This window comes from Sarcophilus harrisii, chromosome 1 (genome assembly GCF_902635505.1).
Source record: "Sarcophilus harrisii chromosome 1, mSarHar1.11, whole genome shotgun sequence".
Taxonomy (NCBI): domain Eukaryota; kingdom Metazoa; phylum Chordata; class Mammalia; order Dasyuromorphia; family Dasyuridae; genus Sarcophilus; species Sarcophilus harrisii.
Genome location: NC_045426.1, coordinates 551,925,528 through 551,939,061, shown reverse-complemented (window position 1 = coordinate 551,939,061; position 13,534 = coordinate 551,925,528). Strand labels below are relative to the sequence as shown.

General features: G+C 34.3%; 1 protein-coding gene across 2 annotated transcripts in view; it reads left to right on the top strand.

Annotated features, from left to right (window-relative positions):
• The window catches only part of LOC100925756 (glucosaminyl (N-acetyl) transferase 2 (I blood group)), a 75,887-nt gene extending 72,263 nt beyond the window's left edge, over positions 1 to 3,624 (top strand). For both annotated transcript variants that reach the window (XM_031946868.1, XM_003760188.4), the window contains exon 3: positions 1,014 to 3,624. In XM_031946868.1, coding sequence (XP_031802728.1) covers positions 1,014 to 1,204 — 191 coding nt within the window. In that variant the 3' untranslated portion in view covers positions 1,205 to 3,624. The remainder of the gene's footprint in view (positions 1 to 1,013) is intronic.
• Positions 3,625 to 13,534: the final 9,910 nt, after the last annotated feature.

Sequence of the window (13,534 nt, the reverse complement as noted above, 5' to 3'; positions counted from 1 at the left end):
TATATCTAACCTTTCCTTTCATTTCCATTCTTGAGACATCCAACTTGTCACTTATTATTTCCAGCCTTGATTATTATAATGGAATTCTTAGTCTTTCCCATTGTATAGCCCTGTCAAACTCATTTTCTAAAAATGCTACTTTCCCAAAATTTTCTTGCTCAAAAACTGTCAATAACTACAGAATAAAATCAGGTTCCTTAGTCTGGGATTTACTGCTCTTTACAATGTAGATTCAACTTGCCTTTCCATTTACTATTTTACACAATTACAATGCTCCAAAAATTCTGATATGCTGTAGTTATATAACCTTGGATAAGTCACTCACTCTGAGTTTAATTTTTTTTTCCTGCATATTAAAAGTATTAGACCCAATTACCTATAAGAACAATAGTAGTAGCTGACATTTATAAAACATATGAGTTATACATTGTTTCAAGTTCCTTCCAGATATTAAATCCTAATGTACTTTTTTTTTTTTTTTTTTTTTTTTTTTTTTGCTTTATAACTCTATGTACATTATTCCCTCTGGCTTTTACTCATGTTTTTCCCATACTACCTGTTAGTGGCTGTTGGGGGTCTATTTCAGACCAGCAAAATAGATCTCTTTATGTGAGAACTACCCATTAATCCATTAACACTACTCATTAAGAAGATCACTTCCTCCAATTCAATTTTGGTGGATACAGTAGTCTGTGGTGATTTTTTTCTACACTCTTAGGGACTTATAGTAAGTGCTACTCAAATGCCATTAGACATGTTATTATCCTGGCTTGCATTATATTACCTAATTTTTAATGTGCAAACCTATATCTTTTCTATGATTGTAAGCTCCCCATGGACATAGCTCCTAATGTTGTACTGCTGTTGTATTTGCACAATACCTTAACCAATGCTAGGCACAAAGTGGGCAAGGGACAAAAAATATGTTTCTGTAGATCGAAAGCACACCTCCATCCTTTCAAAACAAGTGTTCAGTTTTTTAACTTTTTTCCTTGCTTTCTCTTCATTTACAGGTCACTACATACGTGAAATTTGCATCTTTGGAAATGGCGACTTAAAGTGGTTATATGACTCTCCAAATATGTTTGCTAACAAGTTTGAGCTTAAAACATATCCACTTACTTTAGAATGCCTGGAGCTGAGGCTTAGAGAAAGAGCCTTAAACCAAAGTGAAACTCCAGTACAATCAAGCTGGTATCTTTGATCTTCCTTGATTCCAGGATTCAAGGGAATGAAGATGGAAACAAAAGCTTAATTAATGACTTAGTTTGGAGAGGAGCTTTTCATTTCCTTAAAGATTTGGTCTCTAATAGTCACAGTTTTCAAGGATTAGCTCTAAGATGACAATGAACATTTTGCCACCCAAGATGAAACATTGACCAAAGCAGAAGCTGCATTCCAAGTAATGAGCATGAACCAATTGGATACCTGTGACTTTTTTCATTCTACAAATTTCAACTATTGATATATTATAGACAAAATAATTGGACCATTTTATTTAAGACTTTTGTTGTAGCTACATGTCAGATATCCAGAGCATACTGAAATATAAAGAAGAAAGTCTACATTTTTGTTGCTGTGTCTATGACAAAGCAGAATGAGTTCACCTCCAAGAAAGAATTATTTCTGACTTAAACAGTGCCACGTCTCCAGCAAAGGATAGAGCAAGGCTTGAAACATTGAATGACATATACTTCATTGGAAGGAAAAAAAAAAGTCTGTGAAGACCGTGTGCTTTCTCCATTACAAATTCCAGGTTTTTCTGTGCCCTTGGCTCTCTTTTATATTTACCTTCTGAGCAAGGAGTTGTGATACCAGCTTGGATATTTGCAGGGAGAAGTTGTGAAGTAAAGAAAATTTCAACTTTACTGAAGCATGGATTCCTTCCTCTGTGTGTATGGGGAAGACAATGCACTTTTACATGTTTATAGAATTTGAAAAGGAGTAAATTCTTAAGTGCTGCTTGAACTCTCTGTGGTGTCTGAGTTAATCACTACATGTTTATGTGATTCTTTCTATGCTTTCTTAACAATAACATCCCAGAGAGTAGATTGTACTCTGCCTAGCAGAGCTTTACCTTGAGCCAGTATAAAATAGCTTTGTCACATGTTGTCAACTATAGGAATATAAAATAGTACAGTTTTTTTTCCCCATTCTTCTTTCTATCTTCCTTACAATAAAACAAGCAATTCTAGGCATTCATTCACAGGAAGAAGATTCTAAGACCCTTAAAATCAATGGAGGCAGTTACCTTAGCACTAGGAAATACAGAGGTTCTAAAGAATTGCAGAATCTCATTCTTTTAGCATGATAAAGTCAGGGTTTAAGATACCCATACCTGAGTTTTCCAGAATTGCTGTCAGATCATGGAAGGAGTACATAAGGAAATTGGCCAACCACCTTGAGAGGAAATATTACAGGTTCTTCAGTAACTGGTTCCTCCTGTTAAAACATTCCATTCATTTCTGAAGCTGGAACCTATTCAGAAGAAGAGTAGAATTTGGGACAACTTTTTTTTCTTTAGAGGAAAAGTCAATCACACTGTCATCTTAAGCCATTTTACTGTGAGCAAAAGAACGTGTTCCCACTATGAAAAAAGCCAGCCTCTTCAGTAACATTTGATTGAAGTCTATGTTGTCATCCTATCAATACTTTGGATTGCTACAGTTTTTTCCTGATTAAAATTTTTACTAGAGAACCAGTAGTATGTATTTAGATAGGAAAATAGTATTTTTTATCTGTAATTTGTGCTTATTCAAAATTATACCTGTGTCACATTTAACGGGACCAACTTTGCCAAAGGGAAAAGTGTGACTTTTCCTGCTAAAGAATAAACTGCAATCAATTGGTGAGTAAAAACCAATCAAATTGCAATCAGTGATGTCAGAAAATAGATTCTGAAGGTCTAAATGAATAAGCTGGAAACTAAAGACTGTTTTATACACTGGACTTTGCCAGGAGAACTCTTTCAGAAATAGATGTTTACACTTCAGCTAGAGCTCTCCTACAAACTTTTCAGGAAGAACAGGTTAGAGCGGAGCCTCAGACTGACAGATGATCACTGGCCTGCTTGGCATGACCTTAAACTACTGATTATGTCTTTGTTTTGAATGATTTTTGTGTTATATTTTCATTTAAATAAATTAATATATTGTTTTCCATTTTTATAGGACAATGTATAGAGTTGCTGGTGTTGTTAATTGACTCATTGGTTAAAATCCATTGAGAAAGATCATTATATGAAGGCAGTCCTCACATAAAAATTCATTCATTGAAAGAAAGAAAATGAAAAGTTTCTTTAATTTTCTGGGAATGATTCAAAGCAAAATAGTAGTGTCAAACTCATGTATAAAGAAGTAGGACTAGACTTCTTTATACATCCATGTGCTAGTTGTATAACCATATAAGTGCGTATACATATACTAGACCATATACAAACATCCCTGAAGTTGTATGTTGTTTTGGAAAACCCCATACTAACATTATCTCTGTTGTATATTTATTTTGTTCAATATTTCCCAAGTACTTTTGAATCTAGTTCAACCTACAAGGGTGCCATTCTTTTTGACACCTCTGGCCTAAAAAAAAGAAAAAAAAAATGGGCCAATCATATGGCAAGAACAAGGGAACATCATAGGATAGTTAAGCCTATGTGGGTCCATTAGAATTCATACAATGTAAAGAGAACATGAATATTCCTAGCACACTGAATGGATCTCATATCAAATTTAAGGGTGGACATAAAATATACTTACACAGAATGGGGGGAAGAGTAGAATGATGGGTTCAGACCTCATATCAAATTTAAGGATGGACATAAAATTATACAGAATGGGGGGGAAGAGTGAAATGATGGGTTTTAGTCTTCATCATTGGAGGGAATTAACCTCATAGAACTTAGGCAGCTAGGTGGCAAAGTGCATAGATCACAGTGAACCTAAAATTAGGAAGACCCAAATGCAAATCCAGCCTCAGCTACTTACTAGCTGTGTGACCTTGGGCAATTCACTTAACCTCAGTTTCCTCACCTGTAAAATAACGATTATGATAGCATCTATTGTTCAAATAGTTGTGAGAATAAAATGAGATAATATTTGTAAAGTGCTTTTAAAACTTTAACCAGTGATGTATTGTAATTCCAACCAATTTAAAATTTTTCATTGTGAGCATTTACATCTCGGAAATCAATATAGAGGACTGATTTGTTTTCTTGATTGTCTAGATTTTTTAAATTGATGGATAAAATGATAATGGAGATTAAACTTTAAAATGTGTCCAGTCTTAATTTTTTTTCTTCTGTACACTGGTTGTTAAAAATTTACCAACACACCTATTTAAAGTGCCCCATAAATGCTTGCTAGTAATTATTATTACCAATTCCTTAAAGTTCCAACTACTTCAAAATTATCTTAAGAATCTTCCAAGCAATCTAGGTATCATTAGGTACTGGGAATTTTTTGGTTTTATTTTTAATCAGTGATATTTAGCTGAAAATTACCAATCTTCCAATGATAACATTCCAACCTTTTTTAATCTGGTCCTCAGATTTCAGATACCATATATTACTGTGTCTTTATTTGAAACCTTTCTACCTTAAGAGAATCTTTTACAGCATGGGTTCTGTTACTCTATCAGGGGTCCTCAAACTTTTTAAATAGGGGGCCAGTTCACTGTCCCTCAGACTGTTGGAGAGCTGGACTATAGTAAAAACAAAAACTTTATTTTGTGGGCCTTTAAATAAAGAACTTCATAGCCCTGGGTGAGGGGGATAATCGTCCTCAGCTGCTGCATCTGGCCAGCAGGCTATAGTTTGACAACCCCTGCGACTTTTAATAAATATATTTAAAAGCATTATGCAGTAGTAGTATTGATTTGATTATGGGTCCAGATTTACAAAATGGGATCGTGGAAAAGATCAAGATGAATAAATGAAACATATTTGAAGCCACCTAACTATAGTGGGCCAAGATTATTACTGTTGTGACAACAAAATGACATAGTATTTATAAAGTGCTTTTCAAACTTTAATCAGTAGTATGCTGGAGCTGGCTCTAATCAATTTAAAATGAACATTTACATCTTAGAAATCAATAAATACTAACAAAATGGGATTGATTTATGGTTTTGTTGGTTGTTTAGAATTTTTTTAGTGATGGATAAAATATTAATGTAGATTAAATTTAAAAGTGTGTCCTGTCTACATTTTTTTCTCTTCAGAAATCTGTTTCTTAAATATTTAACAGCATACCTGGAAACATTTATTAAGACGTAGATGTCAGAGGGCATAGGTAAGATTTACTAACAAATGACTTGCCCAAAATTTCACAGCCAGTTAGTGTTGGGCCAGCATGTGAAGCCTAGTGTTTGTACTCTCTCTTCTACCCTTCTTCCCTTTCCCTCTCTCTGCCTACATAAGCCATCACATCCTTACTTAACAGATGTTCTTAAAAAGCATTTTTTTTTCCTTCAGGACCTCCCAAGATATTTTGGGATTTACTGGGTAGATTTCTTTCTTAAGTATCATGCCTTAAACCAAACCAATCTGATTCTCACTGATCATCAGTAGATCCTAGTTCAACCCCTAATTGGTCATTGTTTGAGTCCTGATTAACTCGTATTGAATATAGACAGCTGTCATTTCTATTTTGGCCAGAAACCCCGAGGGCCTTTCCTTCCCAGATTCATTTATTTATTTATTTGGATTTCTTTTTTCCTTTTGGACTATCTGAAAGAAGAAATTCTTTGTCTCAATTGCTACCACACCTTAATTACTAAATGGGTGCAGTCTAGCTTAAAAAAGGTCAAGGTCTTCTCCATTTCCAGTTCTTAAGATCTATATCTTGCCACTAGACCCAAATAGTTCTCGGGGAGAAAGTGAGGCAAGTGACCTGCACTGACCTCCCTGGCTTCAATCCAGTTCACTTGCTTGTCATGGACAAAGGACAAGCAACAACAGATAACTAACTGAAAGGTTTAAGTACCACAGGATCCAGGAATGGTTGTTGAAAAAATGGTGAAAGACTAGGGAGAGGTAAACCAACTTTGGGAAAATAGAGGCTTCAAAATTTAAAAGAAATAATTTTTCGGTCATTTGACTTGGCTCTTTGTGTCCCCATTGGACTTTTCTGAGCAAAGATAGAGTAGCAGCTTGCCATTTCCTTCTTCAGCCCATTTTTACAGATGAGGAACTGGAGTAAATGGTTAAACAATTTACATGCTCAGGATTATACAGCGAGTGTCTGAGGCTCTGTTTGAAACCATGAAGATGAATTTTCCCTGAATCCAGGGCTTAGCAGTCTGTCCACTGCATTACCTAGCTGTTGCAGAAGGATTTGCAAACTACTCTGCCAAGAAAACCCCAAATGGTCACAAAGAGTAGAATATGACTGGAAAAAAAAAATGACTGAACAACAACAAATGACCTTTTAAATAATTTAGTCTTTTAATAATGTCATATAGATTGGTAATTTGTCTAGATTAAAATCATTAGGCTTGAATTTATGTAAATTGTATGCATACGGTGCTTTCTAAGATGGCAAATTAAAAAGGTGCTAGCCTCTATTGATGGAAGAAGTTATTTTATTGAATTTCCCATATCAGCAAAATCATAGGTCCAGTCTCTATCACTGTTCCATGTGATGCCATACTCAGTATTATAAATAACACAAAAATCAATATCAGTGCCTTTGAATTCCCATGTTTTAACATATAAAAATTAAATATGAACAGGTTAAATATTTCAGTTAAAGCAGGGGTTATTAATATGAAAGCATGAACTTCTTTTAAAATTGTTAATTAATGTAATTAGCTTCATTTATAATCCAATGTATTTTATTTTATGCTTTTAAAAACACTGTGATGATGGACTTTAGCAGACTTCCAAAGGAGTCCTCAATACAAAAAGATTAAGAAAGGCTGAGTTAAGCCAATATTTAGATGCTTTTGGTAAATTGATTTCCCCTAAATACTCCTTTCTTCATTCTATTCCCTTATTCAAACCTTCCATGGTTTCTTATTTCCTGTACTATGAAAATCTCAGGTTATCTGATTAACTTTCAAGATAGCCATGCTTGACTTTAAAATTCATTTAAGTCTCAGATCAAATCCATTTTCCAAGCTCTTATGACCCACATTTATCTTATTTCAGTTTCTTATTTAACAGAACCAGGAATATATAGTACTAAAAGTCTGCATCAAATAATTTACTACTAAACTATATCCTATCTTATTTTACTATTATTTCAAGCATATTAGACTTGTCACCCAATAGATACCAAATTCTTAAGGTCAAGGACTTTACCTTATACATCTTTCTTCCCCAAAATAATTTGCCTAATGTCTGTTGTCAGTTCTTTCCAAACTTCATGACCCCAATTGAGGTTTTCTTGGCAAAGATACTGGAATAGTTTGTCATTTCCTTCTCCTCATTTTTACAGATGAGGAAACTGAGACAAACTGAGTTAAGTAACTTGCCAAGGAACATACAGCTGGCAACCATCTGAGCCTAGACTTGAACTTAAGTCTGTCTCCAGGCTTGTCACTTTATCCATTATGCCACCTAGTTGTTTTTGCCCAGTCAGAGATCACTAAGTACTTGGGTGTTCTACATTTGGAATCACTTCAAATTAATCACCTTCAAATTCTTACTCTGCTACTCATCTCTTGTGAGAATTAGGACAAGTTAATTTACTTTACTGTGCCTCAGTTTCCTCCTCTATAAAAAGAACTACTTTCCAATCACAGAGGGTTATTTGTAAAGAGTTAATAAGATATATAAACAACTCTGAATTTTAGTAGTGTATTAATGTCTTATGTTACCCTGACCAAGTTGTTTAATCTATCAATACTCTTGGACTTTAAATAGCAGACAAGTAATCAACCTACATTAGCTATAAATGTCAGTTGAGTGAGATAAAAAAGAAAGCACAAATCGCCTTGCATCTTTCTGCAGTCAACAGAGTAATGAGAGAAGCTGGACATTGGATCCCAGCTGGTCACTGTTTTTACAATATCAGAGCTGTTCTCAAGCTTTTTTGTTTAATCTTGATTTCAATCAAATAAATTGTATTTTTAGTAGGCTTTACAAAAGAAATATGCCTTAGAAAAATAATATTTCTTTAAAAAATGAATAGATGTCCATCAATTGGGGAATGGCTGAATAAATTATGATATATGAAAGTAATGGAATATTATTGTTCTTTAAATGATTCAACTATTCGGGAGAGCAGTCTGGAACTATGCTCAAAGGGCTGTCAAACTGTGCATTCCCTTTGATCCAGCAATGTCTCTACTGGATCTGTATCTCAAGGAAATCATAAAGAAAGGAAAAGGACCCACATGTACAAAAATGTTTGTAGCAGCTCTTTTTGTGGTAGTAAAGAATTAGAAAATGAGTAGATGGCCATCAACTGGGGAATAGCTGATTAAGTTGTAATATATGAAAATAATGTATTATTTTTCTATAAAAAATGATGAACAAAGTGATTTTAGAAAAGCCTGGAAAGATTTACACAAAATGATGCTGAACGAAACAAGCAGAACCAGGAATATATTGTACACAATAACAGCAAGAATGTGCAATGATAAACTATGGAAGACTGGATTCTTTTCAGTGGTTCAGTGATCCAAAGCAATAGACTTTGGACAGAAAATGCCATCTGCATCCAGAAAAGGAACTATGGAGACTGTAAATCAACACATTCTATGTTCACTTCTTTTTTCTGTTTTCTTATCTCTCCTATGGTTTTATGCTTTTGCTCTGATTTTTCTCTCTCAAAACGATTCATTAAAGCAATATGTATGAGTAATAAATAAATTTTTTAAAAAGAAAAAAAAAAGTATTGTTCTTTAAAAAATGATGAGCAAGCTGATTTTAGAAAGGCCTGGAAAGATTTATACAAACTTCTGCTGAGCGAAACAAGTAGAGCCAGGAATATATTGTACACAGTAACAGCAATGATCAACTATAAAACACCTGGTTTTTCTCAACAATTCAGTGATCCAACGCAATCCCAATAAACTTTGGATGGAAATTGCTATCTGCATCCAGAGAGAGAATTTTGGACACTTAATGTAAATCAACACATGTTATGTTCACTTTTTTCTCCTTTTTCTTCTGTTTTGTTGTTGTTGTTGTTGTTGTTCACATGGTTTTCCTTTTTGTTCTGATTTTTCTCTCCCAACATGATTCATAAGGAAATGTGAGGAAGAAGAAGAAGAAGAAAAAGAGGAGGAGGAGGAAGAGGAGGAGGAGGAGGAGGAGGATGTGCATGTATAACCCAAAGAAAGAAGGATAATATTTCTTTATTTTTGCTCTGGAAAAATAATATCATTCACAATTATCTTGGTCATAATCTAAACTATATCTGACCAGGTATCTCCTATACAACATTTCAAGTCTGCTTGAAGTCTTTCACTGCAGAAAAACTCAGAACCTCCACTTTTCTTGACATTTTTCTTTTGGGGCATGCCTTTTTTGAATATCTCTACTTTCTGACACTTTGCAATATCCTTTCCCTCATTTTATGGAGAATGAAACTGAGACCCAGACTCAGAATATATCTAAATAATGACTCCATAAATCTCAGACAGCAGATCATCTTGCTATTTTGAAGTTTTATCTTGGTGGCTTGTAGCTTCTATAGAATTTTATCTGAGACTTCCAAGCCTTATAACCAGGAAGCTAGGTTAATCCGTTTTTCCAAACCACTTTAACTCTCTAACCTTCCTCAACAAAGGAATTATGTACTCGATGTAGAGAATTTTTAGCTAAGTGTACTTTTGGGAGTCAATCTCCCAAAAGTAAAATACTTAAAAAATAACAGTCAAGAACTATAATCCTTAATGCTCACTTAGAATTCATTTAAGGAAGTCCCTATTGCTGCAAACTGCTGCTCTACTATCATTTTTCCATTCCGATTTGGCTATCCACATGAAACTTAGGGAAAGGAAGAATGGAGCAGACTGCCTTTTGACTGGGGAGCAGCCCCAGGTGAGGCACCTACCTCATAGGGTCTCAGAACCTGACTAGAACCCTCACCCACTCCCAAACACTCTATGTCCACTCTGCAACAAATAAGAGACAATGATTCTGCCTAGCCATAAGAAAGGAATCAAGATAGAGAGATAGCAAAAAATCTAAAGACAAAAGAACAAAGCCCTGACCCAAGTGGGGTCAACGAGTCTGTCCCAACAAAGAATACTCAGGGCAAAGAACAAGGCTAGCTATTGAGATGGACTTGCAGACCAGCTTTTAAGGTCTACTTACCAGCAAAAGGGAAAGGGCCAGAAATGGAGTAGAAATAAAATAAAACAAAAAAACAAGACTGAATCATTAATGAATGCAACAACAACAAAAAAGCCCCTGCCCAAATAAAAGCCTGGTGGCAAAAGTTGATAAATCACCAAAGAGAATCTTAAAACCAGAAAAATGAAACAGCAAATGTTTTGAAGAAATATTCATACAAAAAAAAGTGAACCAATGCTTGATGAAATATAGAATTCTAGGGTTTCCCAAGATTGAATGAACAAGAAGAAACTACACAATAATTCAAAAGAGAAATTAAATTCATAAGAGAAAAAATAATAAATGAATTTAGGTCAGAACTTAGAGCTCTCAATGCAGAATTTTAAAATACAGTCAGGAGATTAGGGGGTGGGAATGAATTATGATGGAGAATTTCTTTTAAAAGTGAGAGATTAATAGATTATAAAGCAAAAATACTGATATGGAAGATGAGAAACAAAGGACAATTTTTTAAATGCCTGAATTCTATATAAACCAAAGTGTCTGACTTTGAAGATAGAATATTCAGATAACTTCAGAATCATAAATCTTCCAAAAGATCATAAATTTAAAAAATAAAAAAATCTGAATACAATGATATAAGCAATAATAAAAGAAAATTGCCCAGTACTTTTGACTACAGAGAGACATCAAGAGAGAGAATCTACAAAAATAGCACCAGTAAGACAAAAACAACAATTAAACATATTTCAAACTCTAAGGCACATAATTGTTAAACAATAATTTCAGTGTAAAAATTGTAATCAGCCAGAAGGAAGATCTTCAAATTTGATGGAAAAGAAATTAAAATTTCACAAGATTATTCCATAAACTATATGAAATTGCAGAAAGTAATGGAATAGTATATTACAAAAGCAATGAAATTCTGAGGGCAGCTAGAAAGAAAGAAAAATGGTTAAGCAAAAATAACTTTACATAGCAACCAGATTCAACAATCAATGCCACATTCTACAGCCATAGTTCCCCCAATACACACACACACCTCTAAGGAAAGGAAAAGCATGCATTTCTCCATCTTTTCTCTAGGAACAATATTGGTGATTGTAATTGTACCATATTTGGCTTTATTTTACTGTTCTATTTGTATTATAGAAATGTGTTGTTCACAAGAACAAACCCCAAAATATAAAAAAGTTCTTGAAAAAAATTATTATGAAGATATTTGATAGAATTAGAAAGGCGGTTTGGCTCTGTCTGAAAAGTTTACACCATATAAGATTTTAATAAGGGTAACTACACATGAATCACACATAAACAGTTTAGCAACCTTGTGAGAGAGGACAACCTGTAAACAGTGTAAATTGAGAGTGATATCATAAATGCAAACTTTCAAAGGGAGATCATTAAAATAATCTGAATCAATTCCATCTTCTTAATACCTATTCTTGTCTAGAGTTTGATATAATTTCTTTAAGCATTTTCCACAAAGCAAGGGATTGGTCCTGCTAGAAAAAGAAGACTACATAACTGTTGTATTATGTGAGTGTGGGGTACCTCATCATAAGAGTGAGGGAGTTGTGCCCCTCAATCAAATCGCCCACAAGACTTATTCAGGTAGGCAAGAGTCAAATGGGCTGTGGAAAGAATCTAAAGGATCCTGTGAAGGATAATGACTTCCTAATAATATGTGAGTTCTCTTTGGAAAATAGCAAGAGAGCCCTTTTTGTAGTGGCTAGAAACTGGAAACTGAATGGATGTCCATCAGTTGGAGAATGGCTGAATAAATTGTGGTATATGAAAATTATGGAATATTACTGTTCTGTAAGAAATGACCAACAGGATGATTTCAGAAAGGCCTGGAGAGATTTACACGAACTGATGCTGAGTGAAATGAGCAGGACCAGGAGATCATTATATACTTCAACAACTAATACTAGATGATGACCAGTTCTGATGGATCAGGCCATCCCTCAGCAACGAGATCAACCAAATCATTTCTAATGGAGCAGTAATGAACTGAACTAGCTATACCCAGAAAAAGAACTCTGAGAGATGACTAAAACCATTACATTGAATTCCCCAATCCCTATATTTATGCACACCTGCATCTTTGATTTCCTTCACAAGCTAATTGTACAATAATTCAGAGTCTGATTCTTTTTGTACAGCAAAATAATGTTTTGGTCATGTATACTTATTGTGTATCTAAGTTATATTTTAATATATTTAACATCTACTGGTCATCCTGCCATTTAGGGAGGGGTGGGGGGTAAGAGGTGAAAAATTGGAACAAGAGGTTTGGCAATTGTTAATGCTGTAAAGTTACCCATGTATATATCCTGTAAATAAAAGGCTATTAAATAAAAAAAAATAAAATAAAAATAAATTTGTTAAAGTATAAATTAAAATTTTAGTAATTAAAAAAAAGAATATAAATCAAATTATTTCAGAGGGAAAAAAAAAAAAAGGAAAATAGCAAGAGATTGGTCAGAGTTGAAAAAGCTGCTTGTTATGGTCAGTGATAAATCTATATGTGTGTGTTTAAAGAACATATCTTAGAGAATATGTCTTGTTTAATTATGTGCATATTAGTATGTCTAAATGTGAAACTTTTGAGACACCATCATGAAATAGCAGTATGATATATTGTAATGGGCTGAAGCTTGAGTTGATGCACTGAGGTCCCAAGCACGCGAGGCTAAATAGTAATTGGACCATACTCTATTAATATATATGCTTGAGAAAAAATGGCCCCCGCCCACTCTTTATGCAAGTTCTGATGTGTTGTATAGGAAATAATGATTTTGATGGGTAGAGACAGAGGGGCAGAGAGAGGAGCAGAAAGAGACTGCTGGATGGCTTCTTGATGCAGCTGCTCACATTGCTATTGCGATCCCCCTTCACCTCTGATCCTTCTTCACCTCTACTGAGAATAAAGTTTGAAGATTTTCCCTTAACCTGAATTCCTGACTCCAGCTGATTTTAAAATATGCGGTCATCACAATATATAATAGAGATATTTGGAGTTGTCCTGATCTCTATTTTGCTTCTGGACCCAGAAGACTTTGGAAAAGAAAGTAAGACTGACTTTGCACAACCTTCCCTCCCTTGCATGTCATGACCTCCTAATGTCATCTTCCTCTTCAAGAATGAAGGACAAATAACAACAATGTCCCTCTATGAAAAATAGTGCTTTGCAAATCTTAAACTGCTATACATATAAATGTTAGCTATCATCATTTGGAGTTCAGGAATACAAGACCCTCCCCTGTCACTTAATAGCTATGT